The 26,543-nt window shown below is 53.0% G+C and overlaps 3 protein-coding genes across 8 annotated transcripts in view; 2 read left to right on the forward strand and 1 right to left on the reverse strand.

Moving 5' to 3' along the window:
• Positions 1–12,280, forward strand: part of arhgap4b (Rho GTPase activating protein 4b) — a 33,440-nt gene extending 21,160 nt beyond the window's left edge. For 3 of the 4 annotated variants that reach the window (XM_069183329.1, XM_069183330.1, XM_069183326.1), the window contains exons 10-24: positions 1,066–1,263; positions 1,446–1,530; positions 1,969–1,996; positions 2,238–2,334; positions 4,574–4,634; positions 5,135–5,212; positions 6,359–6,493; positions 7,089–7,194; positions 7,719–7,943; positions 8,156–8,238; positions 8,335–8,509; positions 8,957–9,055; positions 10,847–11,014; positions 11,246–11,360; positions 11,471–12,280. In XM_069183329.1, coding sequence (XP_069039430.1) covers positions 1,066–1,263; positions 1,446–1,530; positions 1,969–1,996; positions 2,238–2,334; positions 4,574–4,634; positions 5,135–5,212; positions 6,359–6,493; positions 7,089–7,194; positions 7,719–7,943; positions 8,156–8,238; positions 8,335–8,509; positions 8,957–9,055; positions 10,847–11,014; positions 11,246–11,360; positions 11,471–11,680 — 1,863 coding nt within the window. In that variant the 3' untranslated portion in view covers positions 11,681–12,280. Of the gene's footprint in view, positions 1–1,065; positions 1,264–1,445; positions 1,531–1,968; positions 1,997–2,237; positions 2,335–4,022; positions 4,051–4,573; positions 4,635–5,134; positions 5,213–6,358; positions 6,494–7,088; positions 7,195–7,718; positions 7,944–8,155; positions 8,239–8,334; positions 8,510–8,956; positions 9,056–10,846; positions 11,015–11,245; positions 11,361–11,470 lie in introns of all 4 variants that reach the window. The other variant, XM_069183341.1, reaches the window with a different exon arrangement.
• Positions 12,281–12,471: 191 nt separating this feature from the next.
• On the reverse strand, positions 12,472–15,602 carry LOC138224977 (caveolin-3-like). Of its 2 annotated transcripts, none has more exons than XM_069183347.1 (3): positions 15,362–15,602; positions 14,609–14,815; positions 12,472–13,778 (listed from the first exon to the last, which is right to left on the reverse strand). In XM_069183347.1, exons 2-3 carry the CDS (start codon positions 14,777–14,779, stop codon positions 13,437–13,439), a joined length of 513 nt encoding a protein of 170 aa, XP_069039448.1. In that variant the 5' UTR covers positions 14,780–14,815; positions 15,362–15,602; the 3' UTR covers positions 12,472–13,436. The 2 variants fall into 2 exon arrangements, with proteins under 2 accessions (XP_069039448.1, XP_069039446.1); XM_069183345.1 differs by having other exon boundaries at positions 14,609–14,895; positions 15,362–15,601.
• A 2,490-nt stretch (positions 15,603–18,092) lies between these two features.
• cav4b (caveolin 4b) lies at positions 18,093–24,578 on the forward strand. Of its 2 annotated transcripts, none has more exons than XM_069183352.1 (5): positions 18,093–18,708; positions 19,083–19,244; positions 21,102–21,268; positions 22,443–22,630; positions 23,247–24,578. In XM_069183352.1, the coding sequence occupies exons 3-5, from the start codon at positions 21,122–21,124 to the stop codon at positions 23,395–23,397; spliced, it is 486 nt and encodes a 161-aa protein (XP_069039453.1). In that variant the 5' UTR covers positions 18,093–18,708; positions 19,083–19,244; positions 21,102–21,121; the 3' UTR covers positions 23,398–24,578. The 2 variants fall into 2 exon arrangements, with proteins under 2 accessions (XP_069039453.1, XP_069039452.1); XM_069183351.1 differs by having other exon boundaries at positions 18,240–18,708; positions 19,083–19,294.
• The last annotated feature ends 1,965 nt before the right edge of the window (positions 24,579–26,543 follow it).

A 26,543-nucleotide genomic window follows, 5' to 3' on the forward strand; every position in this document is an offset into this window, starting at 1 on the left:
GACACACTGTATGCACACTACACACGATACACTGCATGCACACTGCACACGATACACCGCACACGGATACACTGCATGCACACTGCACACGATACACAGCACACGATACACTGCATGCACACTGCACACTGTACACTGGTACACTGCACACTGATACACAGACTGATGTACACTGTACACTGATACACTCCACATCAATACAAATATACTCTGCTACACTGCACGTACACTCCACCCTGAAACACTGCACATTGATACATGACACACTGACGCACTGCATTTACACTGCACACCGATACACTGAGCATACCCTGCACTCTGACGCATTGCATGCACATACCATACCAATACACTCTATGCACACTGCACAGTGATACACTATGCACACACACTGATCCACTGTACTGTATATTGCAGTACAAACACAGTGCACTGATACACTGCACATACACTGCAAACTGATACACTGCTTACTGATACACTAAACAGTGATACACTCCATGCACACATGGTTCTGTACATTTCACTGTACACACAGTGCTCTGATACACTCCACACACACACTACACAATGATACACTCCATGTATGCACGGTACTATACATTTCACTGCATACACAGTGCACTGACACACTGCACGCACACTGCATACTGATACACTGCATCGTATACACTGAACATTGAGCACTGCACCACACATACACAGATACACTTGACACTGTTACAGTGCACTGGACACACAGGGTACAGTGATACACCGTACAATGATACAGTACACCACACTTTTATAAACTGCACTTTGGACACACTACATAGTGTGCACCATCCACTGATACACTTCCTTGCACACACACAGCACCGATACACTCCACGGTACACACTATACACTGATGCACTGTACACACTGCTCACATTTGCACTTTACACACTGTGCAATGTGCAGCACTGTCCTCTTACTTAAAACAGGCAAACAACATATCCTTCTTCTTTTTCTTTCTATTATACAGAACGCCGGCACATCCTCTAACCTGCCCCCACCTCTTTTTCTCCTTTCCTCCCGTCTCAGGTCAATAAGACCCTGCGGGCCACTCTGAAGGCTCTGCTGGACTCCATCAGCACGGAGGAGTACAGCTCCCCTGAAACCCCCCAAGCAGGGCAGTCAGCAGAGCAGTCCAGGGCCAGCGCCCCCGACCCCACTGGCAACAAGTCCAGCCTGGCCAAGAAGAGAGCCAATCAGCAGGAGTCCGAGAGTTTCTACTTCAATGTGAGTCTCCCATTGGACGGAGCTGCAGGGGGAGGGACTTCCAGTCCTTTCTGCTCAATAATAATGCTAATAATTATTAATATCATAATTATTAGACGTTCTCTCATCTTTTTCTCCCTGCGCCCCCTTCCTTCCTCCCACCTCTGTCCATCTCTCTCCTCCTCCCTCTTTCTCCCTCTCAGAAAGTGAAGGAGTACCTCAGTGGCAGCAATCTCATCTCTAAACTCCAGGCCAAGCACGACCTGCTGAAGGAGGCCATCGAGAAAGGTGCCGTGAGCGCCCCCTTGTGTGCGTGCAGTACCTGACAGTATAGCACAGTGTGAGCACAGGCAGACGAATACGGGACACGACACCAAAGCCAAGATAGACCTTTCCTGAGATGCACCATGGGAAAGGGAGAGTAAAATGTCACAAAGCACAGCTGAGGCAGGAGAAAAGCAACAGGTGCTGGGGTAAAGCATGATGCCACAGCAGGGCACAGGAACGAAACAAGACAGTTAGACAATGGCTGGGCTACTACAATGCAATGCAGATTCCCTGTGCCGGGCCAAGACACAGAAGGGTGTTCTCCCACACTGCACACGACACTCTCTCAATGCAATACTACAGCTGCTCAGCGCCTCATAAATAAGTACAGATAAAAGGTCACGGGTGTGGTGTCAGGTGTCTTAAACCCCCTTGCCTCTGTTTCTCTCTCCCTCCCAGCGGAAGCTATCGACAGCGACCCCACCAGGTAAGATAAGAAACTGCAGCCGAAGCTCAAGCCGCCTTATCCTGGTGGTCATGTGCTGGTCACCAGCCGGTGCCCTTGGGTGCCCTGTGTGTCGGCGTGTGTGCATGTCAGTGGCAGGACCACAGTCAGTGCCAGTGCAGTAGCCCAGTAGCGAGGTCACTGCGTGTGTGCCAGCTCTGCTGTGGTACAGCGGATATGTGTGTGTGGGCATGCATGCTGTTAAACGGCTGGTTGTCTCCAGGCTGCAGTCCAGCCAGTCTGTTCGTGTGAGGAGGCCGCGCCCCTGCTCCCAGTACAACCACAAGCTGTTCACTGGAGACCTACTGACCTTCGTGGAGGTACTGCCACTGGAGTGCTGCTGCCAAATACTGTCCCCCCTGCAATATTCTACAGCCCACTAGTCTTCTGCCAAATACTGTCCCCCCTGCAATATTCTACAGCCCACTACAGTCTGCTGCCAAATACTGTCCCCCTGCAATATTCTACAGCCCACTACAGTCTGCTGCCAAATACTGTCCCCCTGCAATATTCTACAGCCCACTACAGTCTGCTGCTGCCAAATACTGTCCCCCTGCAATATTCTGCAGCCCACTACAGTCTGCTGCTGCCAAATACTGTCCCCCTTCAATATTCTACAGCCAACTACAGTCTGCTGCTGCCAAATACTGTCCCCCTGCAATATTCTACAGCCCACTACAGTCTGCTGCCAAATACTGTCCCCCTGCAAAATTCTACACCCCACTACAGTCTGCTGCTGCCAAATACTGTCCCCCTGCAATATTCTACAGCCCACTACAGTCTGCTGCTGCCAAATACTGTCCCCCTGCAATATTCTACAGCCCATTAGTCTGCTGCCAAATACTGTCCCCCCTGCAATATTCTACAGCCCACTACAGTCTGCTGCTGCCAAATACTGTCCCCCTGCAAAATTCTACAGCCCACTAGTCTGCTGCCAAATACTGTCCCCCTGCAAAATTCTACAGCCCACTACAGTCTGCTGCTGCCAAATACTGTCCCCCTGCAATATTCTACAGCCAACTACAGTCTGCTGCTGCCAAATACTGTCCCCCTGCAATATTCTACAGCCCACTACAGTCTGCTGCCAAATACTGTCCCCCTGCAATATTCTACAGCCCACTACAGTCTGCTGCCAAATACTGTCCCCCTGCAAAATTCTACAGCCCACTACAGTCTGCTGCTGCCAAATACTGTCCCCCTGCAATATTCTACAGCCCACTACAGTCTGCTGCTGTCAAATACTGTCCCCCTGCAAAATTCTACAGCCCACTACAGTCTGCTGCTGTCAAATACTGTCCCCCTGCAAAATTCTACAGCCCACTAGTCTGCTGCCAAATACTGTCCCCCTGCAATATTCTCCAGCCCACTACAGTCTGCTGCTGCCAAATACTGTCCCCCTGCAATATTCTACAGCCCACTACAGTCTGCTGCCAAATACTGTCCCCCTGCAATATTCTACAGCCCACTACAGTCTGCTGCCAAATACTGTCCCCCTGCAATATTCTACAGCCCACTAGTCTGCTGCTGCCAAATATTGCAGTACCCTTTGCAATCCCTTTGCAATCCATTGCAGCCATCCTCAACCTACAGTATATGCTGTTCTGTAGTGCAGTTACCTCTAGTCAATTGCCCTCCTATTCCTATGCTATCCCAATGCCCCTCCCTCAATATATCTTCTCTCAATCTTTCCCCTTTCATCCTTCCCCGCCTTTCTCTTTCCCTCTGCCCTGCCTCCCTAACTCTCCTGCTGCCCCCGTCTCCCACTGCCTCCCTCTCCCTCTTTCTCTTTTTCTTCCCTGTTCCTTCCTACTCCTGGCCCTGGCCCTGGCCCTGGCTGTCGGTCACTGCAGCACTGCGCCTTAACAGCTCCCAGCGCTGGCAGCGTCTGCGCTCAGATGGCTTGATCGCTAACCCCTTCTCTCTGTGTCTGTGTGTGTGTGTCTCTGTCTGTCACACTCTCTGCCTGTTTGTCTTTCTGTCTGTCTGGCCTTCGCTGCCTGTCTGGCAGGAGGAGACGAAGAATGTCCAGGACTCAGGTACTGGAAAGTTACTGCACTCTAGAGCCACTTCCCTGACATTAGACATGAATTCTTCCCTTTGCCCTGTACCGACCCATTTATAATACGTCCCCTTCATCCTCACTTGTCTGGGCTGGCGCCCCCTCCTGGTCACTTCTGTGGAAATTAGCAGGTTACCTGTAAGGGAGTTGACCCTTATTGTAAGAAACAACAGTGCAGAACCACCCATTGGGTCGACCCCTGTCACCCAAACACACACCAACATCCCCCAGACTCCCCCAGCTCTAGACTGTGAGACTGCACTGGAGCATCGGTCTCGTCTCTTTAACCAAATACTGCTCCCCTGCACTGTGCCTCATTGCTAAACTGAAGGGAACCTTGCCCACGTAAAATGAGGAAAGATCATCTTCTCTTCTCTTGCACTACAGAAGGCAGAGCGAGAAATGGTCACAGCCAGCCCTGTGTCTCTCAGTGTGCCTGTGTGTACTCCCAGACTGCAGTGTCTGTGTGTCTAACAGAGGGTTTCCTTTGCTCCTGTCAGAGCTCTGGTCAGCAGATTCCTCTGGTGGTGGAGAGTTGCATTCGCTTCATCAACTTGCATGGTGAGAACGGCACGGCGCACTATTACTGTACATGCTGTGGTCTGCTACGGCCACTGCTCACACACTGCACACGTGCTATATACTACTATCAGTTTTGCACACCCTTTACACACACTGTAAAGTCTGCTGTAAAGTACATGTTTTGTTGTAAGCAATACACACTCAGGAGCTGTGCTGTGTGATAACTGATACTGTATTATACATGTTGGACCGGGGGGGCTGATAAATTCACAAGGAGTGCAATGTGAACTCAAGCTCCCTGATAAAGCAGGATCAGAGGAAAATAGAAGGAGATCCCTTTGGGTCTTTATGCACAGACATGGCAGGTCCAGGAACAAGCTTCCCAGCCAAACGGTTTTATCCGAGACTTCGATCCTCCATGCAGTGGCTGCAGTGCTGAGAATGTTGAGACTGATTATCTAGATCATGGTCTCTCTTAACCTTGTCCCTTAGCTCTCTCTGTTGCTCAGTGTCTGTCCTTGCTGTGGTCTCTCTGGTAGGTCTGCACCATGAGGGGATCTTCAGAGTGCCTGGTTCCCAGTCAGAGGTCAATGAAATCAGGAATGACTTTGAGAGAGGTACAGCAATCTGTGTACTGAACCGTACTTCACTGCACTGATACACTGCACAGTACTGTACTGAACCACTCTGTGCTCCACTTCACCGCACTACTAGGTACTGAAGTGCTCTGTGCTCTACTTCACTGCACTGCTACAGTAGGTACTGAAGTGCTCTGTGGTAACTGTACTGCACTGCACTGTGCCATATTGCACTGCACTCTACAATGGTGCACCACACTGAATCTGCACTGTACTCTACTGCACCACACTGAATCACTCTGCACTGTACTCTACTGCACCACACTGAATCACTCTGCAGTGTACAATACTACACCACATTGAATCACTATACACTGTACTATAGTATATTGCACTATACTGCACCACACTGAATCAATCTGCACTGAACTACATTGCACTATACTGCAAAACACTGAACCACTCTGCACTGTACTATATTGCACTATACTGTACCACACTGCACCACATTTAATCACTATACACTGTACTATACTGCACCATACTGAACCACTCTGCACTGTACTATATTGTACTATACTGTACCATACTGCACTGAACTATGCTCCACTACTTTGAACCACTCTGCACTGTATTACACAACTCTGCACTATACTGCACTGTGCCATACTGACCCACTTTGAATCACTCTGCACTGTACTATATTGCACCACACTGAATCACTGTGCACTGTACTCTACTGCACCACACTGAACCATTCTGCACTGAACTATACTGCACCCCACTGACTCACTGTGCTACACTACTCTTACACTGCTGAATTACTCTGTACTGTGTTATGCTAGACTGAGCTATATGTATTGTACTACACCTCAGTGCTCTGTACTACGCTGCACTCCACTGAGCGGTATGTACTCTGTTACTCTGCACTATAATGAAATGTACAGTACAGCACAGTGTGTACTGGGCAGTTGTGTACTGCAGTGTATTTCGTAATTAACTGATAATGCACTAGTGATGGGTGTAATCATCTTCTGGATGATGTGTGCCTGGACAGTATTTAAATAAGATGTCGGTTTTGAATGATTATTGAAACAGAAATAAGATGCTGTGCATGTGTTAACATCGCTTACAGTATATTTTAAGGATGTATTGACATGGTTTTGACGTTTACTTGAACCCCAGGTGACGACCCCCTCACAGACTCTCAGGGTGACCACGACATCGACTCTGTGGCTGGCGTGCTGAAGTTGTATTTCCGGGGGCTAGAGACACCACTGTTCCCCAAAGACAAGTTCAATGACCTCATCGAGTGTGTCCGTAAGAAATCTGCTCCATTTCTCAATACTGCATTGTATAGTGCCTGGGTTACTATATGCATGCTGCACTGGCTGTATATTGTACCTGCACGTAACCCAGAGATATAATTGGCTGAGCCCGGTTCCAGGTGTCTGTGCTGAGTGTGTGCAGGCAGTGGGGTCTTCAATCTCCACCCATGTGCAGCACTGAGCACTGTGATTGGCTGAGCTGGGCTCCGACTGTCTGTTCTGAGAATGTGGGTTCATCAGCCCCCACCCTTGAGCTGGGCTGAGCGCTGTGATTGGCTGATCAGCTGGGTGTACTGAGCAGCCAGTCCACTTCATACTGTAGCTGCAGTTTAGGGCTCTCACAGTTGTTTTTTTGGTCCCTTGATTGATGCAAGGAGATTTACTCTGAAATAATAGATGCATGGAATCCAGTTTTACCTGCACTGTAAGAGCAATGAGGCCACCTCAGAATGTCTGCTAGAGAGTGGTTTTATCTCTGTTAAATACTGCCAGTGTTGCTGTCCAATGCCGTCACAAACTGGAAGAGTACTTTATATCTGTATCAAATACAGTTTTTGCTCCCTCTCCCTCTGTCTCTCTCTCTGTAGAAGTGGAGAACTCTCTGGAGCGAGCGTGTCACATTAAGAGAGTGGTGTCTTCGTTCCCGCGGCCTGTGCTCGTGGTCATGAGATACCTCTTCGCCTTCCTCAACCAGTGAGTCTCTGCCTCCTCCTTCGCGGTCTCTCCCAGTGTGGGAGCTGACGAGGTTATGAGCTGACGAGCTACTGAGATGACGAGGTGACAAGGTGACAGGCTAATGAGCTGACGAGTTGAGCTGACGAGCTGAGATGACGAGCTGACAAGTTTAGGAATTGACAAGCTGATGACCTGATGAGTTGACGAGCCGTTGAGCCATCAAGCTGACGAGCCGTTGAGCCTAGAGCCGTTGAGCTGACGAGCCGTTGAGCTGACGAGCCGTTGAGCCATCGAGATGACAAGCCATTGAGCTGACGAGCCGTTGAGCAGACGAGCCGTTGAGCCATCAAGCTGACGAGCCGTTGAGTCGTTGAGCCATCGAGCTGATGAGCCGTTGACCCATCAAGCTGACGAGCTGTTGAGCCGACAAGCGGACGAGCCGACGAGCCAACGAGCCGTCGAGTTAGCGAGCCAGCAAGCTGAAGAGCTGATGAGCCGACAAGTTAACGAGCTGACGCGCCTCTCTCCTCCCCCTGTCCCAGCCTGTCTCAGTACAGCGATGAGAACATGATGGACCCCTACAACCTGGCGGTGTGCTTCGGCCCGACGCTGGTGAGCGTGCCGGAGAGCGTGGACGCGGTGTCGGTCCAGGCCCAGGTCAACGCGCTGGTGAAGACGGTCATCCTGCACCACGAGACCGTCTTCCCCTCCGGCGCCGAGCTGCCGGGGCCACTGTACGAGAAGTGCATGACACTGGACGACTACTGGTGAGTGGTCCGCGTTGCGGTGAAGGGTCCTGAGAGTCCAGGGTGCTAAATGTGCCTTTCCCGTGGTTTTGCCAAGAAGATACCAAGATTGCAGTGGCTACCCAGTGCCGTCTCCCATTACCACACCTGTTCTCACCACCACCACCACAGTAAAGCCCTCTGCTGAAACGAGCCGGTTTGCCTGTTGATGCGGTCTACCTGTGTGCCCGCAGTGACAGTCTGCTTCCCGAGCCCATCGCAGAGGAGGGAGATGGGGACCCCGATGCCCTGCCGGAGCCCCCCGCCAGTGAAGACGGTGAGCGAGGGGGTCCGCTTGTCGCTCAGTTCCGGCGAAGACGAGCGTGTGAGCGAACGTGTGTCGTTGATGTCTGCACGTTGTGCTCTATTGCAGAGTCGGACCAGGCGCAGGCACTGTATGACTATGTGAGCCGCTCATCCCAGGAGCTGTCGTTCAAACAGGGAGACACTCTCATCCTGCACAACAAAGCCTCTGGAGACTGGTGGAGAGGGGAGCTAGGTGGAATCAAGGGTCTCATACCCCATAAGTACATCAGTGTGCCTGAGGGGTAAGTGTCTACTGTGACTGCTGCAGTGCACTACAGTACTGTGATTACTACAGTGCACTACAGTACTCTGACTGCTGCAGTGCACTACAGTACTGTGATTACTACAGTGCACTACAGTACTGTGACTGCTGCAGTGCACTACAGTACTGTGATTACTACAGTGCACTACAGTACTGTGACTGCTGCAGTGCACTACAGTACTGTGATTACTACAGTGCACTACAGTACTGTGACTGCTGCAGTGCACTACAGTACTGTGATTACTACAGTGCACTACAGTAATGTGATTACTACAGCGCACTACAGTACTGTGCCGAAAAAACAGATAATTCTATAAGTCTGCAACATATGCCAACTATTTATAATATAATTCTGCAACATATGCTAAATATGTAGAATACAGTGGGGATTCTGTGAATCCTGCAGTGATGTCTTCCTCACTTTCAGGACTCAGAAGCGTCTGGAGCAGAGAGGAAGGAGAGAAGAAGGAAAGGCAGCAAGCATCGGAAATCTGTCTGAGGAACCACCTGGAGAGCAGAGCAGCCGGTACTGAGATAGAAAGAGAGATTAGATCTGCTGTACACACACACTACACTGAGACAGAGGGGTTACTACACACACTGCACTGAGACAGAGGGGTTAATACACACACTGCTGTACACACACACTGCACTGAGACAGAGGGGTTAATACACACACTGCTGTACACACACACTGCACTGAGACAGAGGGGTTAATACACACACTGCTGTACACACACACTGCACTGAGACAGAGAATGACAGAGGAAACAGGGACTCAGATTAAGGTGGGGAGAAAAGACAGAGTGGATAAAGAGACCAACTTGTTTGTTTAGTTGTTTTATTTGGATAATAAATGTTTCAGCTGCAAATCCTAGTCCTGACTGTCAGATTCACGTCCTAGTCCTGACGTGAGCTTCATCCAGTGCTGCCCATGTAGAATCTAATCTTCAGCCTCTTTCCTTCTTGCCTTGTGTCTCCATCTTTCCTTTCCCCTGTCTGTCCCTCCCATCCTCTCCTCCTCTCTCCCCCATGTCTTTTCTGTTCCTGTCTCCTTTCTTCTTCTTCTCCCCCTCTCCCCCTTCTCCCCCTCTCCCCCTTCTTCCTCATCCTCTTCATTTTCCTACCTCTGCCTTTCCTTCTCCCTCTCTCCCTCTCTCTCCCTGTCTCTCCCCCCCTGTCTCTCCCTCTCTCTCCCTCTCTCTCCCCCTGTCTCTCCCTTTCTCTCTCTCCCTCTCTCCCTGTCTCCCCCTCTCTCCCCCTCTCTCTCCCTCTCTCTCCCTCTCTCTCCCTGTCTCTCCCTGTCTCTCTCCCTGTCTCTCCCTCTCCCCCCCTGTCTCTCCCTCTCTCTCCCCCTGTCTCTCCCTTTCTCTCTCTCCCTCTCTCCCTGTCTCCCCTTCTCTCTCCCTCTCTCTCCCTCTCTCTCCCACACTCTCCCTGTCTCTCCCCCTGTCTCTCTCCCTGTCTCTCCCTCTCTCTCCCTGTCTCTCCCCCTGTCTCTCTCCCTGTCTCTCCCTCTCTCTCCCTCCCCCTGTCTCCCCCTGTCTCCCCCTGTCTCTCCCTGTCTCTCCCTGTCTCTCCCCCTCTCTCTCCCTGTCTCTCCCTGTCTCTCTCCCTGTCTCTCCCTCTCCCCCCCTGTCTCTCCCTCTCTCTCCCTCTCTCTCCCCCTGTCTCTCCCTTTCTCTCTCTCCCTCTCTCCCTCTCTCTCCCTCTCCCCCTGTCTCTCCCTCTCTCTCCCTCACTCTCCCTGTCTCTCCCCCTGTCTCCCCCTGTCTCCCCCTGTCTCTCCCTGTCTCTCCCTGTCTCTCCCCCTCTCTCTCCCTGTCTCTCCCTGTCTCTCTCCCTGTCTCTCCCTCTCCCCCCCTGTCTCTCCCTCTCTCTCCCTCTCTCTCCCCCTGTCTCTCCCTTTCTCTCTCTCCCTCTCTCCCTGTCTCCCCCTCTCTCCCCCTCTCTCTCCCTGTCTCTCCCTGTCTCTCCCCCTCTCTCTCCCTGTCTCTCCCCCTCTCTCCCCCTCTCTCTCCCTGTCTCTCCCTGTCTCTCCCCCTCTCTCTCCCTGTCTCTCCCCCTGTCTCCCCCTGTCTCTCCCTGTCTCTCCCTGTCTCTCCCCCTGTCTCTCCCTGTCTCTCTCCCTCTCCCCCCCTGTCTCCCCCTGTCTCCCCCTCTCTCCCCCTCTCTCCCCCTCTCTCTCCCTGTCTCTCCCCCTGTCTCTCCCCCTCTCTCTCCCTCTCTCCCCCTCTCTCCCCCTCTCTCTCCCTCTCTCTCCCTCTCTCCCTGTCTCTCCCCCTGTCTCTCTCCCTGTCTCTCCCTCTCTCTCCAGGCTGCGGGTGAACAGTGACAGTGCCTCCTTGCCCCGGAAGCGCAGTGGCAGCAGTCCGACCCGAAAGTTAACCGCCCTCTTCGCTGAGCCACCCCGCCTGATGCCCCCCCCTCCGCCGGGACAGGGCCGCTTCCTGGGGCCGCGAGGGGCCCCTGACTCCGCCGACAGGTACCTAACCCTTTACTACAGTGTTCGAACACTGTCACGACTGTCACATTGCCATATATTACAACACTGCTCCAGTGCTTTTGCAGAATCTTATGGCATTATAATAAAGCCATGATTACTGCAGAAGGAGCACTGCTAACACTGTCTTGTCCCTCCCTCCTATCTCCCACCTTCTTTCTCCCTTCCTGTCCACCCCTTTCCCTTGCTCTCCCGTCCCCTGTCTTCCTCCAGGCTCCAGGAGAGGAGGAACACTCTGGAGAGTGTGGGGTTTGGCGCCCCCATGGGGCGACACGGTGTCACTGCAGAGAGGAGCGGTCAGGCGGACAGGCCGGTGGAGCTGGACAAGGTACGCGTGTTGCGGCCGTCCAGCTGTCCTTCTTGCGACGGTGTCGTTGGCGTTGCGCGGCTCCGGCCTGCCTGTGCCCGCTGTAACTGAGCCCCTGCGTTCTCTCCCAGGACCTGACCAAGCAGATGAACTCCGTGTTCAAGGAACTGCTGTCGCTGCGCCAGGTGCCGCGTGGCGAGGAACCCCCTGACGTCCCCATCACGCCTACCCGCCGCTCCGCCGCGACCCCTGACCCCAAGCAGAACCCCCCCACGCAGAAGAAGACCTTTGGGCTGAGGGGGAGGGGGCTTTTCAAAACCACACCAGAGCAGCATGACTGAGAGAGAGAGAGGAGGGGAGAGAGGGAGGAGAGAGGGATGGAGTAGGGAGGAGGGAGGGAAGAGAGAGAAATGGAGTAGGGAGGAGAGAGGGAGGAGACAGGGATGGAGTAGGGAGGAGAGAGACGGAGGGGAGGGAGGGAGGAGAGAGGGATGGAGTAGGGAGGAGAGAGGGATGGAGTAGGGAGAAGAGAGATGGAAGGGAGGGAGAAGGGAGGGAAGAGAGAGGAGGGAGAGAGGAGAGCATAGATGAAGGAGAGAGAGAGGGAGAGGAGGGGAGAAAGGGAGTGAAAGAGGAGAGAGAAGAGAGAGGTATCCCCTCTCGTGTAACAACATGCATCACACTTGCAAAGACCCTTGTGTCTCCCGTCTCCCCCACTCCCACTGGCACCCCTGTCTGACGCCTCCTCCCTTCCTGGCTCTGCGTCTGCCCCCCTCGCCCTTTCTTCAGGAAAGAAGCTCGCCGTGCTGTCTCCCCCCGCGCCGAGGCCCACACCCCCAGCGTCTCGCACCCCTGTTCTGTACAGCCACAGCAGTGTCACTGGAGCCTGAAATCACCAGAAGTGTGATGATGCTGGAAATAAAGACGTGCTAGATTTTAAAGTGGTTTCCTTCTCCCTCTTCTTGCTGTGGAGGCCCAAGGGTTAAGGGGAGATGACATGAACACACAGCTGATTGAAAATGGGTAATATTTCAAGGGACTTTCGCGAAATGTTTCTAAACAGGTTCTGTTTGGGTTTGGGACAATACAATAAACCCAACATGTCATACAAACAGGAATGGGTTTGAAAGGATACAATCAAACAAATTACACTTTATTTTATGTCTTTGACTTTTCCACAATGAAAACCCCTTTTCTCACAGCTTCCGAATGGGTCACCTGTGGTCTATGTGCAGAAGAACACTCTTGTTACAATAGGAGCTACAGTCCCAGTACAGTAGATCAGTCTGTTACAATAGGGGCTACAGTTCCAGTACAGTAGAACAGTCCTGTTACAATAGGGGCTACAGTCCCAGTACAGCAGAACAGTCCCAGTAACGTAGAACAGTCCTGTTACAATAGGAGCAAAAGTCACAGTTAAGTAAGACAACGTTGTTACAATAGGAGCTACAGTCCCAGTACAGCAGGACAGCCCAGTTACAGTAGGAGCTACAGTCCCAGTACAGTAGAACAGTCCTGTTCCAACAGGGGCTGCAGTCCCAGTACAGTAGAACAGTCCCAGTACAGTAGAACAGTCCTGTTACAATAGGAGCTACAGTCCCAGTACAGTAGAGCAGTCCTGTTCCAACAGGGGCTACAGTCCCAGTACAGTAGAACAGTCCTGTTTCAACAGGGGCTACAGTCCCAGTACAGTAGAACAGTCCTGTTTCAACAGGGGCTACAGTCCCAGTACAGTAGAACAGTCCTGTTTCAACAGGGGCTACAGTCCCAGTACAGTAGAACAGTCCTATTACAATAGGGGCTACAGTCCCAGTACAGTAGAACAGTCCTGTTACAATAGGGGCTACAGTCCCAGTACAGTAGAACAGTCCTGTTACAATAGGAGCTACAGTCCCAGTACAGTAGAACAGTCCTGTTCCAACAGGGGCTGCAGTCCCAGTACAGTAGAACAGTCCTGTTACAATAGGGGCTACAGTCCCAGTACAGTAGAACAGTCCTGTTACAATAGGGGCTACAGTCCCAGTACAGTACAATAGCCCAGTTACACAAGTAGGTCTGTCCACACTGTCAGTCAGTCTGCCTGTGAATGCAGTTTCTTTAGCTCTTCTTTCCCACCTCAACACGGACCCCAGTACAGGCTGCCCCCAGTGCGTGGAACAGAGGGTCAGCAAAGGGGCGCAGGCAGAGGGTCATCAGGGACCGTGCCCAGTACAGCCCCACCCCACAGCCCCTGACACATGGGCCCCCTGCCCACACCTGGCAGAAGGAGGCGGCAGCGAAGATCACACCCCAGAGCAGGGCCATGGGCAATCCCAACAGCGTGGACACCGCGCGGTAACAGCAGGGCTGGGAGCGGGTGAAGACGCGCTCGCCCAGGGACCAGATCACGTCGGCGGTGTGGTAGCTGTCCGGCTCTGCTACCACATCTGGGAAGTCCACCTGAAGGGCGAGACAAAGTACAGCAGTGGGTGGACATTGTGTCTATACAGTGTGTCTCTATATGTGTGTGCAGTGCAGTAGGGGACAGTGTGTGTACAGTGTGTGCAGTAGGGGACAGTGTGTGTGCAGTAGGGGACAGTGTGTGTACAGTGTGAGCAGTAGGGGACAGTGTGTGTACAGTGTGTGCAGTAGGGGACAGTGTGTGTATAGTGTGTGCAGTAGGGGACAGTGTGTGTACAGTGTGTGCAGTAGGGGACAGTGTGTGTGTAGTGTGTGCAGTAGGGGACAGTGTGTGTACAGTGTGTGCAGTAGGGGACAGTGTGTGTACAGTGTGTGCAGTAGGGGACAGTGTGTGTATAGTGTGTGCAGTAGGGGACAGTGTGTGTGCAGTAGGGGACAGTGTGTGTGTAGTGTGTGCAGTAGGGGACAGTGTGTGTATAGTGTGTGCAGTAGGGGACAGTGTGTGTGTAGTGTGTGCAGTAGGGGACAGTGTGTGTGTGTAGTGTGTGCAGTAGGGGACAGTGTGTGTGTAGTGTGTGCAGTAGGGGACAGTGTGTGTACAGTGTGTGCAGTAGGGGACAGTGTGTGTGCAGTAGGGGACAGTGTGTGTGCAGTAGGGGACAGTGTGTGTGTAGTGTGTGCAGTAGGGGACAGTGTGTGTGTGTAGTGTGTGCAGTAGGGGACAGTGTGTGTGTAGTGTGTGCAGTAGGGGACAGTGTGTATAGTGTGTGCAGTAGGGGACAGTGTGTGTGTAGTGTGTGCAGTAGGGGACAGTGTGTGTGTAGTGTGTGCAGTAGGGGACAGTGTGTATTCTAAGGTGCTCCTCTCACCGTGATGACCTCAGAGTTGAGGTTTTTGGGGTCTCTGTTGACCAGGTCAATCTCTCTCCTTATGGTCTCCTTCTCCTTCTCCTTCTTCTCAGCTTCGGGGGCCTGTGACGCAGGTGAGGGGTCCTGGGACTCCGGGGGCTCCTCAGACTTCTCTCTCTGGGGCTCAGCCATCACTGGGGCCCCAGAAACACCCCCCCCTCACGCTCCCTGTACAGTACAGCACCCGACACGCGCAGAGCGATCAGCAGGCGAGCCGACAGGCGGGGGCGGCGGCGTGCTTCCCTGGGCTGCAAGTAGAACAGCACTGGGTCAGCTCTGCCCCCACAGACAGCCACACGGGCCCAGAGCGAAGGGTACCCCCAGACGGGTGCCCCATGAACTAAAAGCTGTCCTGTCTCGCTCTTCAGTTTCGGGGACACTCCCTCTGTCTCAGTCCCACTCGTGCTGAAGCGCCCCCTGTTGCCCAGAATCTGCCTGCTAACGTCTCACACAGGAGTTCTGAGCTCCTGTCGCCATCTTAACCCCCCAGAGCAAAAATGTGCTGAATGCGCCTTTTCTTTTTTTTTTTAATCCTCGCTCCGAATACACACCCGGCCGACGGTCCAGAGCTATCTCTCGGCGGACACGAACAAAACATCAATGGCATTTCCCTGCGCCCGGGTCCACAACGCGGCGAGACGTCTGTCCCCCCCCGCGGACGTGGTCATTCCCGACTCCCCGCACGTTGGGAACGGGGGCTGGGCTGTCTCTCACCTGCTCGTTGCTCGGGACGAGCCCGGCGGCGTGTCCTGCAGCGGTCAGCGCTGGGCAGTGACTTCTCCCTGTCTCTCCGCGGCGTGCCGACAGCAGGTGGCCGGGCTGGCACGGCAGGTGAGTCTGACACCCTCGCTGTCAGCGCGGGGGCACAGGGTCACACCCAGCTGGCATTAACCCTTCACTGGCCCTCCCGTCCCTGTCTCCCTTTCGGGCGCCGGGTCTTGAATAGAGAAGGAGGGGCAGTGGGAGTGGGAGGGAAGGAGAGCTAATTTTAGCACCAAGGTTCTGATGCTAAGGATACCTCTGATATCTGACACTGGGGTTTTTTTTTTTTGGGGGGGGAGGATTCCTGTGCTGTACCTCAATGTCACTGTGCTCCATCAACACTGTACCCACTATCACAGTCCTTCGTCTCTGTACCCACTATTGCTGTGCTGAACCCCATCATTTCTGTACCTCTATTGCTGTGCTGAACCCCATTGTCTCTGTACCCACTATCACTGTGCTGAACCCCATTATCTCTGTACCCTCTATTGCTGTGCTGAATCCCATCATTACTGTACACTCAATTGTTTTGCGGTACTCCGTCATCATTTTACTTATTATCACAGTGCTGTACCTCATCTTCGCTGCACACTCAATCGCTGTGCTGTACCCTATCATCGCTGTACAATCACTCAACTGAACCCCATCATCACTGTAGCCACTATCAATGTGCTAAACCCCATCATCTCTGTAGCCACTATCACTGTGCTGAACCCCATCATCACTGTACCCACTATCGCTGTGCTGAACCCCATCATCACTGTACCCACTATCGCTGTGCTGAACCCCATCATCACTGTACCCACAATTGCTGTGTTGAACCCCATCACCTCTGTGCCCACTATCACTGTGCTGAACCCCGTCATCTCTGTAGCCACTATCACTGTGCTGAACCCCATCATCTCTGTAGCCACAATCACTGTGCTGTACCCCAGCTTTCCTGTGCTGTATTACACTGTGTTACGCCCAGGCAGTAAGACAGGAGTGTGGCTCTTGTAACACGAGGACCTGATGATCTAGGCGCACGCTGACACACACACCCACAGGTCAGTGACTGCAGACACCCGACACCGCTGGTTTACGAGCAGTGCAGCTGTTCCCGGGGAGAAAATTAGACACACTCCTCCCGCTCCTGAGCGTCAGAGGTGTCTGAGGCATCGGCAACCTCATGCAGCCAGCCCCCAGGAGGAGCGGCAGAAGGCTTTCAGGTCAATATGGAATCAACACTGTTTTTGTATTATTGGTCATCCAGAAGAGTTCTCCTGTACTCGCTCATGGCTATGGTCCATTGAGGACAATGCTCTGCTTGACAATTATGATACACAACTCTTCAATACAGGAGGTCCAGTGTAAACAAGGTGGCAAGGTAGTGTGTACGCAGTATATGAGATCTGCATAAGTGCAGTTCTTCATTAAGAACTGGAAGAGTCTGCATCTGTCTAGTTTGTGCTTAAATCTACAATGCCTACCAGCCTCCCAACTCTAGTAACCCCCTCCTTCCACCCATCATCTCCCCACTGGGAACCCCCCCTGTCTGCCACTCTGATGTTTCACTTTCCTCTGTTCTTTTGCTTCACCCCATCTGACGCCTGTTCCCTCTCCTGATCTGTGGTCCTCCTGGTCGGGGGGGAGGGTTCTGCCTCCTGCTCTGACATGCACTCACATGCTCTGGTGCCGTCCTCCTGCCCCAGTAAACTGCCACTCCCCTTTTCTGCTGTTGTACCACTCCCTCCCAAATCCCCTCCCATTTATCCTAGGTCCGCCCCTTCCTGCTCTAGGACCGCCCCTTCCTGCTCTGGGACACGCCCCCTCATTCCTTCTTCCCACATTCGTTTTTATTTCCAATTGTCGTTGGATGAGATTTCAACAGGCAGCCATGTGACTTTAATTCACATCCGAAAACATTTGTTCTTCTGCTTTCTTTACAGGTGCTGTCTGACACACAACCCCAGAAGTGTTTTGAAACAGGACATATTTTAAACCTCACATGTTTTTGCAAAAGACAAGTCAGAAACATTCAATCAGTAAAGCGTATCAATGGTTTAAGAGACGACTTTGTTCAAATATTTCAATCTGGTAACGAGTGGGACAACCGATATGCCGATGAGGCAGGCTGTCTCACCGCCTTTTGTTAAAAGTGCTTTTTTATAAAAAGAGTTTAAAAATGCTTTACCTATAGGAGGGATGTAAGTTCACACCCCACAAAATTGCAGCCCCACCTGGGAGACAGACGGCAGCCATTCTGCTCCTGCAGCTCCACTGCTGAGGCAGATCAAGGACAGAAGAGAGGAATTACTTCACTAGTTAAATTAGGAGAAAATTTAGAAGGGCCAGATTTTCAAGCTCAGACCACTATGGTTAAGACCCCGACTGTTACAAACTGCATCACTGATATCTTTATTTGACCAGGTAGTCAGCTCGTGTTTAATGTCTGAACTGAAGAACAACATTCCTTTGAAATATTGCGTTCTTGTAGAAGAGTACCACCTACTGGTCCACCGATACCCCTTACAGCAGTAACCTGGTTCTACTTGGTCTCCCATTCCAGTACTGACTAGGTCCAGCCTCCGTCATAGACACCACAGTGTAGGAAATAGTGCCACCTGCTGGTTCACTGTCATGACTTACAGCAGCAACGCGGTATTTTCCTTGCCTTGCTGAGCTTCTGAGACAAACCAAGACCAGGCTACAGGGTGGAAATGATGTGACAAAGCTGAGCTGCTTGCAGGTTCACATTCACTGACAGGAAGAATTTCATGCCCTGTGCACCCAGCCCCAAATACAGTCCCGACGGCCACCCTGGTGCTGCAGGGGCAGCAGATGGGCAGGACATGAGAGCCAGTCGGGAGCTTGGTTCGGCTTGTGGGAAGGGGTAAGAGAACTGGGGACAGATCAAGGAAGGCAGCGCTGAGGAGCAGCAGAGCCTCAGCCTGTAATGTGATCCCCATCTCTCTCTCCCACCTACCCCACCCTGCCCATTCCTCGCCCCAAAATAGCCGAGCTGTCATGGTGCGCTAATCCTGCCCTGCTCTGCGCCTGGGCACTGCGCTCTCGCACGCACCCCCACAGCCAGGCAGGGAGGGGCGGTCACTGCCAGCCCCCCACAGCGGCCACTCTCCCACTTCCCGAGCAGGAGAGCTTGGGAAAACCTGCCCGGCACCCCGTGGCGATCGGCACTGCCCTTTCCACCCAGGACTCCTGTAAGCACGCCTGTAACTCTCCCCTCGCGATTTCTTCGACGTCCGGCGGGAGGGGACGAGGGCAGATCTAGCCTGGACAGGGATCTCCTGGAGTTTGGCGTGAGTATGAGGGCTGGGGGTCTCTGCTCTTGCACTGCGGGCTGATCGGAGACAGAATTAGTCCTCTAAATTTAGACAACATGGGTTGGTGTTTAAAAGAACATTAAATACCAGGGTTGCTAGTCCTCTTAGTTGAAAATTCCCTTTGGAGAAAATTAAAGAGAGTTTGTGTGTTAGTATAGTATTTAATATATGGTACAGTTTATTTTACAGTAGAGTATTTATGTGCATGGATATATGCATCCATGCACACACATTAATACTTTACTGTAATATTAAAAACAGTCGTATGCAGTTCCGCAACAGCAAAATTGAACACAGATGCAGTAATTAATGAACGGTGTTCATTAAACTACACTGTACATGTTCGTTAGTGAGCCCTCCTTGAAGGTCTGAAGCAAGTAATTCAAGACACTACAGAGAGCCTGCTCTCCACCTCTGCTATCGCCAAAGGCCTCTGAGGGGCGTGTCAGTGCAGAGAGGAGCTCCGGGTTCGAGACAGGCGACGGCTGTGCGGATCCCACGTTTGGGAGGAGGTGAGAGTCACCCCAGAAGGAGAAGACTCAGAAGCTGCTGCAGTCCTGCAGTGAGTACTGTGTCCTGCTGTGTGGGTGTGGTCGGGACAGTGCCAGGCTCTCCTGCCCCGTTAGACTGCCCCAGTGCCCAGCACCTCCCTGCCCGCTGGCCAGAGCTCACAGGCTCTCGGACGGTCACCCTGTCACCTGCAACCCTTTGAGTCATCTGGTGGCCGTTAATTATTGTTAACGACGGAAGCCACTGTCAGAGCAGCTCACAGGGGAGTCGACACCCCCACCACTGGGCCCGCGTCCCGTTCCGCGCTCCGGGGGTGTCAGTGGGGGGACTGGGGACCCCAGGCGGCACCGCCAGCCGTGCCAGGCGGGGGTGCATTGGTGCACCTGTTCAGAGTGATGTCATCATCATTGCTTCACACCCGAGTTGTCACTGATGAGAGCTGAATGGGCTCCAGTGCCTCACCAGTGCAGTGTGTACAGGGGCCCAGAGCTCGTGCTGCAATCCCAGACCACTGGCTGCTGCTCAGTGGAAGCCTTGCTTCCATTCTTAAGTTTGTCTGCCATTCAATTCATGGCATGCTGTCCTGCACACTACTAATAGCACAGAGTGTTATGGTAGAGGCCTGTGACTCTAATTAGATTCCCAGTGGATAGCCTGCTGACCTACTCCAGCTTTTAACTGTGTATTGAGTGCCGATGAAGCAGAATGGTAATCCTGCACGTATGCATATTTAATAATAATTAATAATTATAATAATTGCTTACACTTATATAGCGCTTTTCTAGACACTCCACTCAAAGCGCTTTACAGGTAATGGGGATCCCCTCCACCCCCACCAGTGTGCAGCCCCACCTGGAACACTCCCCACACACCAGCTATCAGTGGGGAGGAGAGCAGAGTAATGTAGCCAATTAATAGAGGGGGATTATTAGGAGGCCATGATTGGTAAGGGCCAATGGGAAATTTGGCCAGGAAGCCGGGGTTACACCCCTACTCTTTTCGAGAAACGCCCTGGGATTTTTAATGACCACAGAGAGTCAGGACCTCGGTTTTACATCTCATCTGAAGGAAGGTGCCTGTTTACAGTATAGTCTCCCCGTCACTATACTGGGGCATTAGGACCCACATGGACCACAGGGTGAGCGCCCCCTGCTGGCCCCACTAACACCTCTTCCAGCAGCAACCTTAGTTTTTCCCAGGAGGTCTCCCATCCAGGTACTGACCAGGCTCCCACCTGCTGAGCTCCAGTGGGCTGCCAGCTGTGAGTTGCAGGGTGATATGGCTGCTGGCCATGTTACCATATTTAAAGTATGGTAACCTCCGTAAATTCACTCAAGATAATATATCAGGCTTGAAATCTCCCGTACCTGGTGTCCACCCTCATGCTAGAGCTTTCAGATCATGCTCAGACCTGTCCTGGATCAGACTGCTGCCCAGTGGTAGTCTGCACTGGACAGTGCTGGAGTTCGAGCAGTGCTGTTACAGCATGTCATGAGTGAGCAATGTACGGTCCTACATTAGCACAAGAGTTCCAACCTCATTAAGTTCAACACGCTTATTTACCAATGTCAAATAAGAGTTTGACCCACCCCCTAATTACAAAATACACCCTCAAATTTCATTGTCCAGAGATTTCAGCCTTCTTCCCAGTGGAAACCCACAGTCGTTTGCATATCAGGCTAGGATTAAAGGCTGTGCATTGTTGACCAGCTCTGGACTTCATTTCATCCACAGCATCGACAGTAAAACTACCGTTAGAGGTCTCTTTAACTGAAAGCAGTCTAGGAGAAGCATTCAAGGAGGTTGCTTGGATGCCACTGTGGATTGAAACTGAGCTCTGTGCTCTGCGGTGCCCACAGCCACCCCTTCCTGCCGTGCCATGCTGTCGGATGATTACCTGGTGGAGTGTAAGATCGACGGGGAGGAGGGCAACGTCGTGAGGAGCAGCGCTCCTGACCCGCTGCCTGCAGAGCCCCCTCCCAAACCCGACCTCCGGGATCCCCGCGGAGTCAACCAGCACCTCAAGGTACCAGAGAGAGAGGGGTTAATACACACGCACTGCACTGAAACAGAGGGGTTAATACACACACTGCTGTACACACACACTGCACTGAGACAGAGGGGTTAATACACACACTGCACTGAGACAGAGGGGTTAATACACACACTGCTGTACACACACACTGCACTGAGACAGAGGGGTTAATACACACACTGCTGTACACACACTGAACTGAGACAGAGGGGTTAATACACACACTGCTGTACACACACACTGCACTGAAACAGAGGGGTTAATACACACACTGCTGTACACACACACTGCACTGAGACAGAGGGGTTAATACACACACTGCTGTACACACACACTGCACTGAAACAGAGGGGTAAATACACACACTGCTGTACACACACACTGCACTGAGACAGAGGGGTTAATACACACACTGCACTGAGACAGAGGGGTTAATACACACACTGCTGTACACACACACTGCACTGAGACAGAGGGGTTAATACACACACTGCTGTACACACACTGAACTGAGACAGAGGGGTTAATACACACACTGCTGTACACACACACTGCACTGAGACAGAGGGGTTAGTACACACACTGCACTGAGACAGAGGGGTTAATACACACACTGCTGTACACACACACTGCACTGAGACAGAGGGGTTAATACACACACTGCACTGAGACAGAGGGGTTAATACACACACTGCTGTACACACACACTGCACTGAGACAGAGGAGTTAATACACACACTGCTGTACACACACACTGCACTGAGACAGAGGGGTTAATACACACACTGCTGTACACACACACTGCACTGAGACAGAGGGGTTAACACACACACTGCTGTACACACACTGCACTGAGACAGAGGGGTTAACACACACACTGCTGTACACACACTGCAGTGAGACAGAGGGGTTAACACACACACTGCTGTACACACACACTGCACTGAGACAGAGGGGTTAATACACAGACTGCTGTACACACACACTGCACTGAGACAGAGGGGTTAACACACACACTGCAGTGAGACAGAGGGGTTAACACACACACTGCACTGAGACAGAGGGGTTAATACACACACTCCTGTACACACACACTGCACTGAGACAGAGGGTGAACACACACACTGCGGTGGCTCAGTGTGACTGAGTTCTGTCTACACTACAGGTGGAGTTCAACGATGTGCTGGCCGAGCCCTCCTCCTTCCACAGCTTCGACCGGGTGTGGACCTGGAGTGACATCGTGTTTGAGGCGACTCGGCTCTGGTGCTACCGCGGTATCTCCGTGCTGTGTGCCATCCCCGTTTCTCTCCTGGCTGGCTTCCTGTTCGCCTGCCTCAGCTGTGTGCACATCTGGTGAGGGGTGTGAAGGTGGTGGGGGGGAGGGGTGCCAATCTCACCCCGTTCTTTAGCTGAAAGCGTGAGGCTTCATTCCTGCTTTTGAAGTCCAACTCCCTGTTTTCTTCCTGCCTGTCTCTAATCCCACATTCCCTTTAATGTACTGACACACATTAAAAATGCAACAGAAGAGAACCATCCATTTATTTTCCAACCTATTCATCTCATTCAGGGTCTTGCAGGAGCCGGGACCTATACCAGCAAGCAATGGTATATAGCGCATGACAGGCTCCACCACAGTTCAAGCACAGGGCACATTCACACCAAGGCCAATTTTTCCAGACGCCAATTAACCTACCAGTATGTGTTTGGATTGTGGGAGGAAACTGGAGCCCCTGGAGGAAAGACACGCGAACATTGGGGCAGGGTGAGAACATGCAAACTCCACACAGAAAGCTCCCCAGGAATTGAATCCAAGACCCCAGAGCTGCAAGACAGCAATGCAAACCACTGAGCCGCCACGAATGAGCATCCATGTTGCTGAATTACAGTCCTGAACAGAGGTGATGAAAGACGCAGCAGTACTCTCCATGCCAACCCCCCCCGCCTGTCTCTGTCTGTCTCCTCCCTCCAGGTGCGTGATGCCCTGTATCCAGCTGTGCACCATCAGCCTGCCGCCCCTGCGCTCCCTGTGGGCCAGCTTGCTGGAGGTGCTGGTGGCCCCGGTGTGCGCCAGCGTGGGGCGCTGTTGCAGCCGCGTCTACCTCCGCGTGTCCAAGGAGTGAGGGGGCGAGGGAGGGGAGCGGAGAGAGGGCGGGGTCGGGCGGGGGTCTCCGGAGAGTCTGGCCTTCCTCGAGCGCCCCTGAATTCCGCTGCTGCGGTGCTGCCTCACTCCTCTCCCCGACGTGCTGTGAAGTGGGGCTGGAGTTGCAATTCAGTGGGAGGGGGGTGTGGGGGGTGAAGTGGATCCCCCCCATAAGCACTTTGGGATCCTCTGGGGTGACAACAGGGAATGCAAACTGTTGTGTTAAGAAGAACAATGTTTCCCGTATTCATGAGTATTTGGGCAATCAAGAAGCTTTCTGAACAGGCGCTGGTGAGGCCAGCCCTGGTCCTGGACAGCCACAACCCAGCAGGTCTCACAAGTCCCCCCTTTGGCCTCCGTTTCTGAAAGGAGGGCAAGCACGCGGCCCGGAGCTCCTTCACAGCCGGGCAGGTGGCGCCTGGCCCATAGTCTCCCCGGTGCCTCTGCCTGGCGCTGTGGTGCTCCCACGCTGGGACCGTCGCTGGGGCAGAGCACAGGAGGTCCCTGAGAGCAGACGATTCTAGATCGGGGCGTCCTGGGGAGGAATGATTGCTGATTCTGCTGGTTTTATTCGTGGAGGCCCCGTTAGTTCCCAGTGCTCACAAACGCACCTGGACCACCTGCTGGGCTGGACATTGGACCAGGCCTGGCCGCTCTCTTGACCTATCACACTTACTGGACACTCCAGCTCTCACGGGACACTCCTGACCTCATTTAACACTCCACCTCTTACTGAACACTCCAGCTCTCACACTGAACACACAGAGCCTCACTGAACACTTCACCTCTCAAAGCGTTATGCTCTAGTGCAGAATTTGGTCCCCAATTAATTCCTCCAATTAAATTTCCAGATCTATGCTGAGGAGAAAAACAAGTGACTTTGCTGGAGCGCCAGAATCTCACTCTCCTCACCCTCCTTTATCACGTCTCTTGCAGAGGAAAAAACAGAGCAAATTTTCTTCTGAGGATGAAACCTTAGTTACAAACTCCCCTGCCCTGATAAGCTTCTGCCGAATGAAACTTTCAGATTGTAAAAATGTTAAAGATTTAAATTTACAATTTTTATTTTTAAATGTGTGTTGATGTATCTACTGTTGTAAAAAAAAGAGACGAACTCTTTAGAGAAGCCAATGTGTTAATAAAGACATTCAAGAGATTGTTCCTAAAGGATGGTTATTATCACCTGACGAGTCGCTCAGGGCAGCAGACAGAGGCCATGGGGCTGTGATGTGTGTGACTCAGTCAGTGTCCAGTGCTGACCGGTGGGGCTATAATCTGTGGCCCAGTCAGTGTCCAGTGCTGACTGGTGGGGCTGTGATGTCTGTGGCCCAGTCAGTGTCCAGTGCTGACCTGTGGGGCTGTAATGTGTGCTGACCGGTCAATGTCCAGTGCTGACCCGCGGGACTGTGATGTGTGTGGCCCGGTCAGTGTCCAGTGCTGACCGGCGGGGTTGTGACGTGTGTGACCCGGTCAGTGTCCAGTGCTGACCGGCGGGGCTGTGACGTGTGTGGCCCAGTCAGTGTCCAGTGCTGACCGATGGGGCTGTGATGTGTGTGGACTGGTCAGTGTCCAGCGCTGACCGATGGGGCTGTGATGTGTGCCGACTGGTAAGTGTCCAGTGCTGACCGGCAGAGCTGAGACGTGTGCGGACCGGTCAGTGTCCAGTGCTGACCGGCGGGGCTGAGACGTGTGTGGCCCGGTCAGTGTCCAGTGCTGACCGGCGGGGCTGTGACGTGTGTGGCCCAGTCAGTGTCCAGTGCTGACCGATGGGGCTGTGATGTGTGTGGACTGGTCAGTGTCCAGCGCTGACCGATGGGGCTGTGATGTGTGCCGACTGGTAAGTGTCCAGTGCTGACCGGCGGGGCTGAGACGTGTGCGGACCAGTCAGTGTCCAGCGCTGACCGATGGGGCTGTGATGTATGTGGCCCAGTCAGTGTCCAGTGCTGACCGGCAGAGCTGAGACGTGTGCGGACCAGTCAGTGTCCAGTGCTGACCAGCAGGGCTGTGATGTATGTGGCCCAGTCAGTGTCCAGTGCTGACCGGCGGGGCTGAGACGTGTGCGGACCGGTCAGTGTCCAGTGCTGACCAGCGGGGCTGTGATGTGTGTGGCCCGGTCAGTGTCCAGTGCTGACCAGCAGGGCTGAGACGTGTGGGGACCGGTCAGTGTCCAGTGCTGACCAGCGGGGCTGAGACGTGTGCGGACCGGTCAGTGTCCAGTGTCTGGGCAAGTCTACTGAAGGGCACAGGTTCAGGAAGCTGAAATAATTGATCATTCTCCCCCTTCCAGACTGCCTGCTCCATTCGTATGGCAGGTATGTAGCCTGGTGCTTTGTGCCTTACGACTCACAAAGTCAATACCTACACAATAACCACTGTGTGTAGCAGCATCACCACCTCCTAGCCTGATCAGTTCTGCAAAACCACCACTGGGGGGCGACATAACTTCACTCTCTCAAGTGGTTTTCCATCTCGGGTTGGGCTCGTGAGTTTAAAGCAGGATGTGTCTGTGCACTGAGCACTGAACCCACACCTGCAAAATCCAGCAGGTCCCTCGTTTTACATCCGAGTTCTGGAAAAGGCTTTGGAAGCTTGGGGGTGATTGCATGCCACATGGAAGCAATTCATTGTAATAGGCTCCCGGGTGATGGGGAAGAGAATGTGGATCATTCCTCCAGGCTGGAGGGGAAACCACCTGGAGCCGAGTGTGCAGGGACAATATGAACCACTGGCACACTTTCACAGGGCGTTGGATACCTTCACAAGACAGCTCACCGAGAGATGAGCTGAGTGCACTGCGCGGGGCGTGATCAGAGCAGCTGGCAGAGAGGGCGGGTCCCTCTCACTCTGGTGCTTCGGGAGGGCTCTCCGCCGGACCAGGCCTGGACACCCCCGCTGCCCGGGATCCGGGCTGGAGCGTCCCGCAGCGTGGGAACTGGGATCCGTTCCATCTCCGATCCCATAGTGACAGGCAGCTCCCAGGCCACACTGGGAATTGGCCCCCTCACCCTGCTTAACTGCTCTGCTGATTCCGATCACATTCTGCTGCTTTCGCGTGAGAGAGGATTAAAACAGCTGCCCCGAGATCAAACTGAGGTCGCTGGGTGTCTGTGTCGGCTCTGCCTGGGT

Source organism: Lepisosteus oculatus, chromosome 2 (assembly GCF_040954835.1).
Source record: "Lepisosteus oculatus isolate fLepOcu1 chromosome 2, fLepOcu1.hap2, whole genome shotgun sequence".
NCBI classification, from domain to species: Eukaryota; Metazoa; Chordata; class Actinopteri; order Semionotiformes; family Lepisosteidae; genus Lepisosteus; species Lepisosteus oculatus.

Coding starts and splice junctions, on each gene's coding strand:
- cav4b (XM_069183352.1), top strand. CDS start 21,122: ATGCTGTCGGATGATTACCTGGTGGAGTGTAAGATCGACGGGGAGGAG. Junction 21,269..22,442: donor GAGTCAACCAGCACCTCAAG/GTACCAGAGAGA, acceptor TCTACACTACAG/GTGGAGTTCAACGATGTGCT. Junction 22,631..23,246: donor CTCAGCTGTGTGCACATCTG/GTGAGGGGTGTG, acceptor TCCTCCCTCCAG/GTGCGTGATGCCCTGTATCC.
- LOC138224977 (XM_069183347.1), bottom strand. CDS start 14,779: ATGGCTGAGCCCCAGAGAGAGAAGTCTGAGGAGCCCCCGGAGTCCCAG. Junction 13,779..14,608: donor TCAACTCTGAGGTCATCACG/GTGAGAGGAGCA, acceptor CTCGCCCTTCAG/GTGGACTTCCCAGATGTGGT.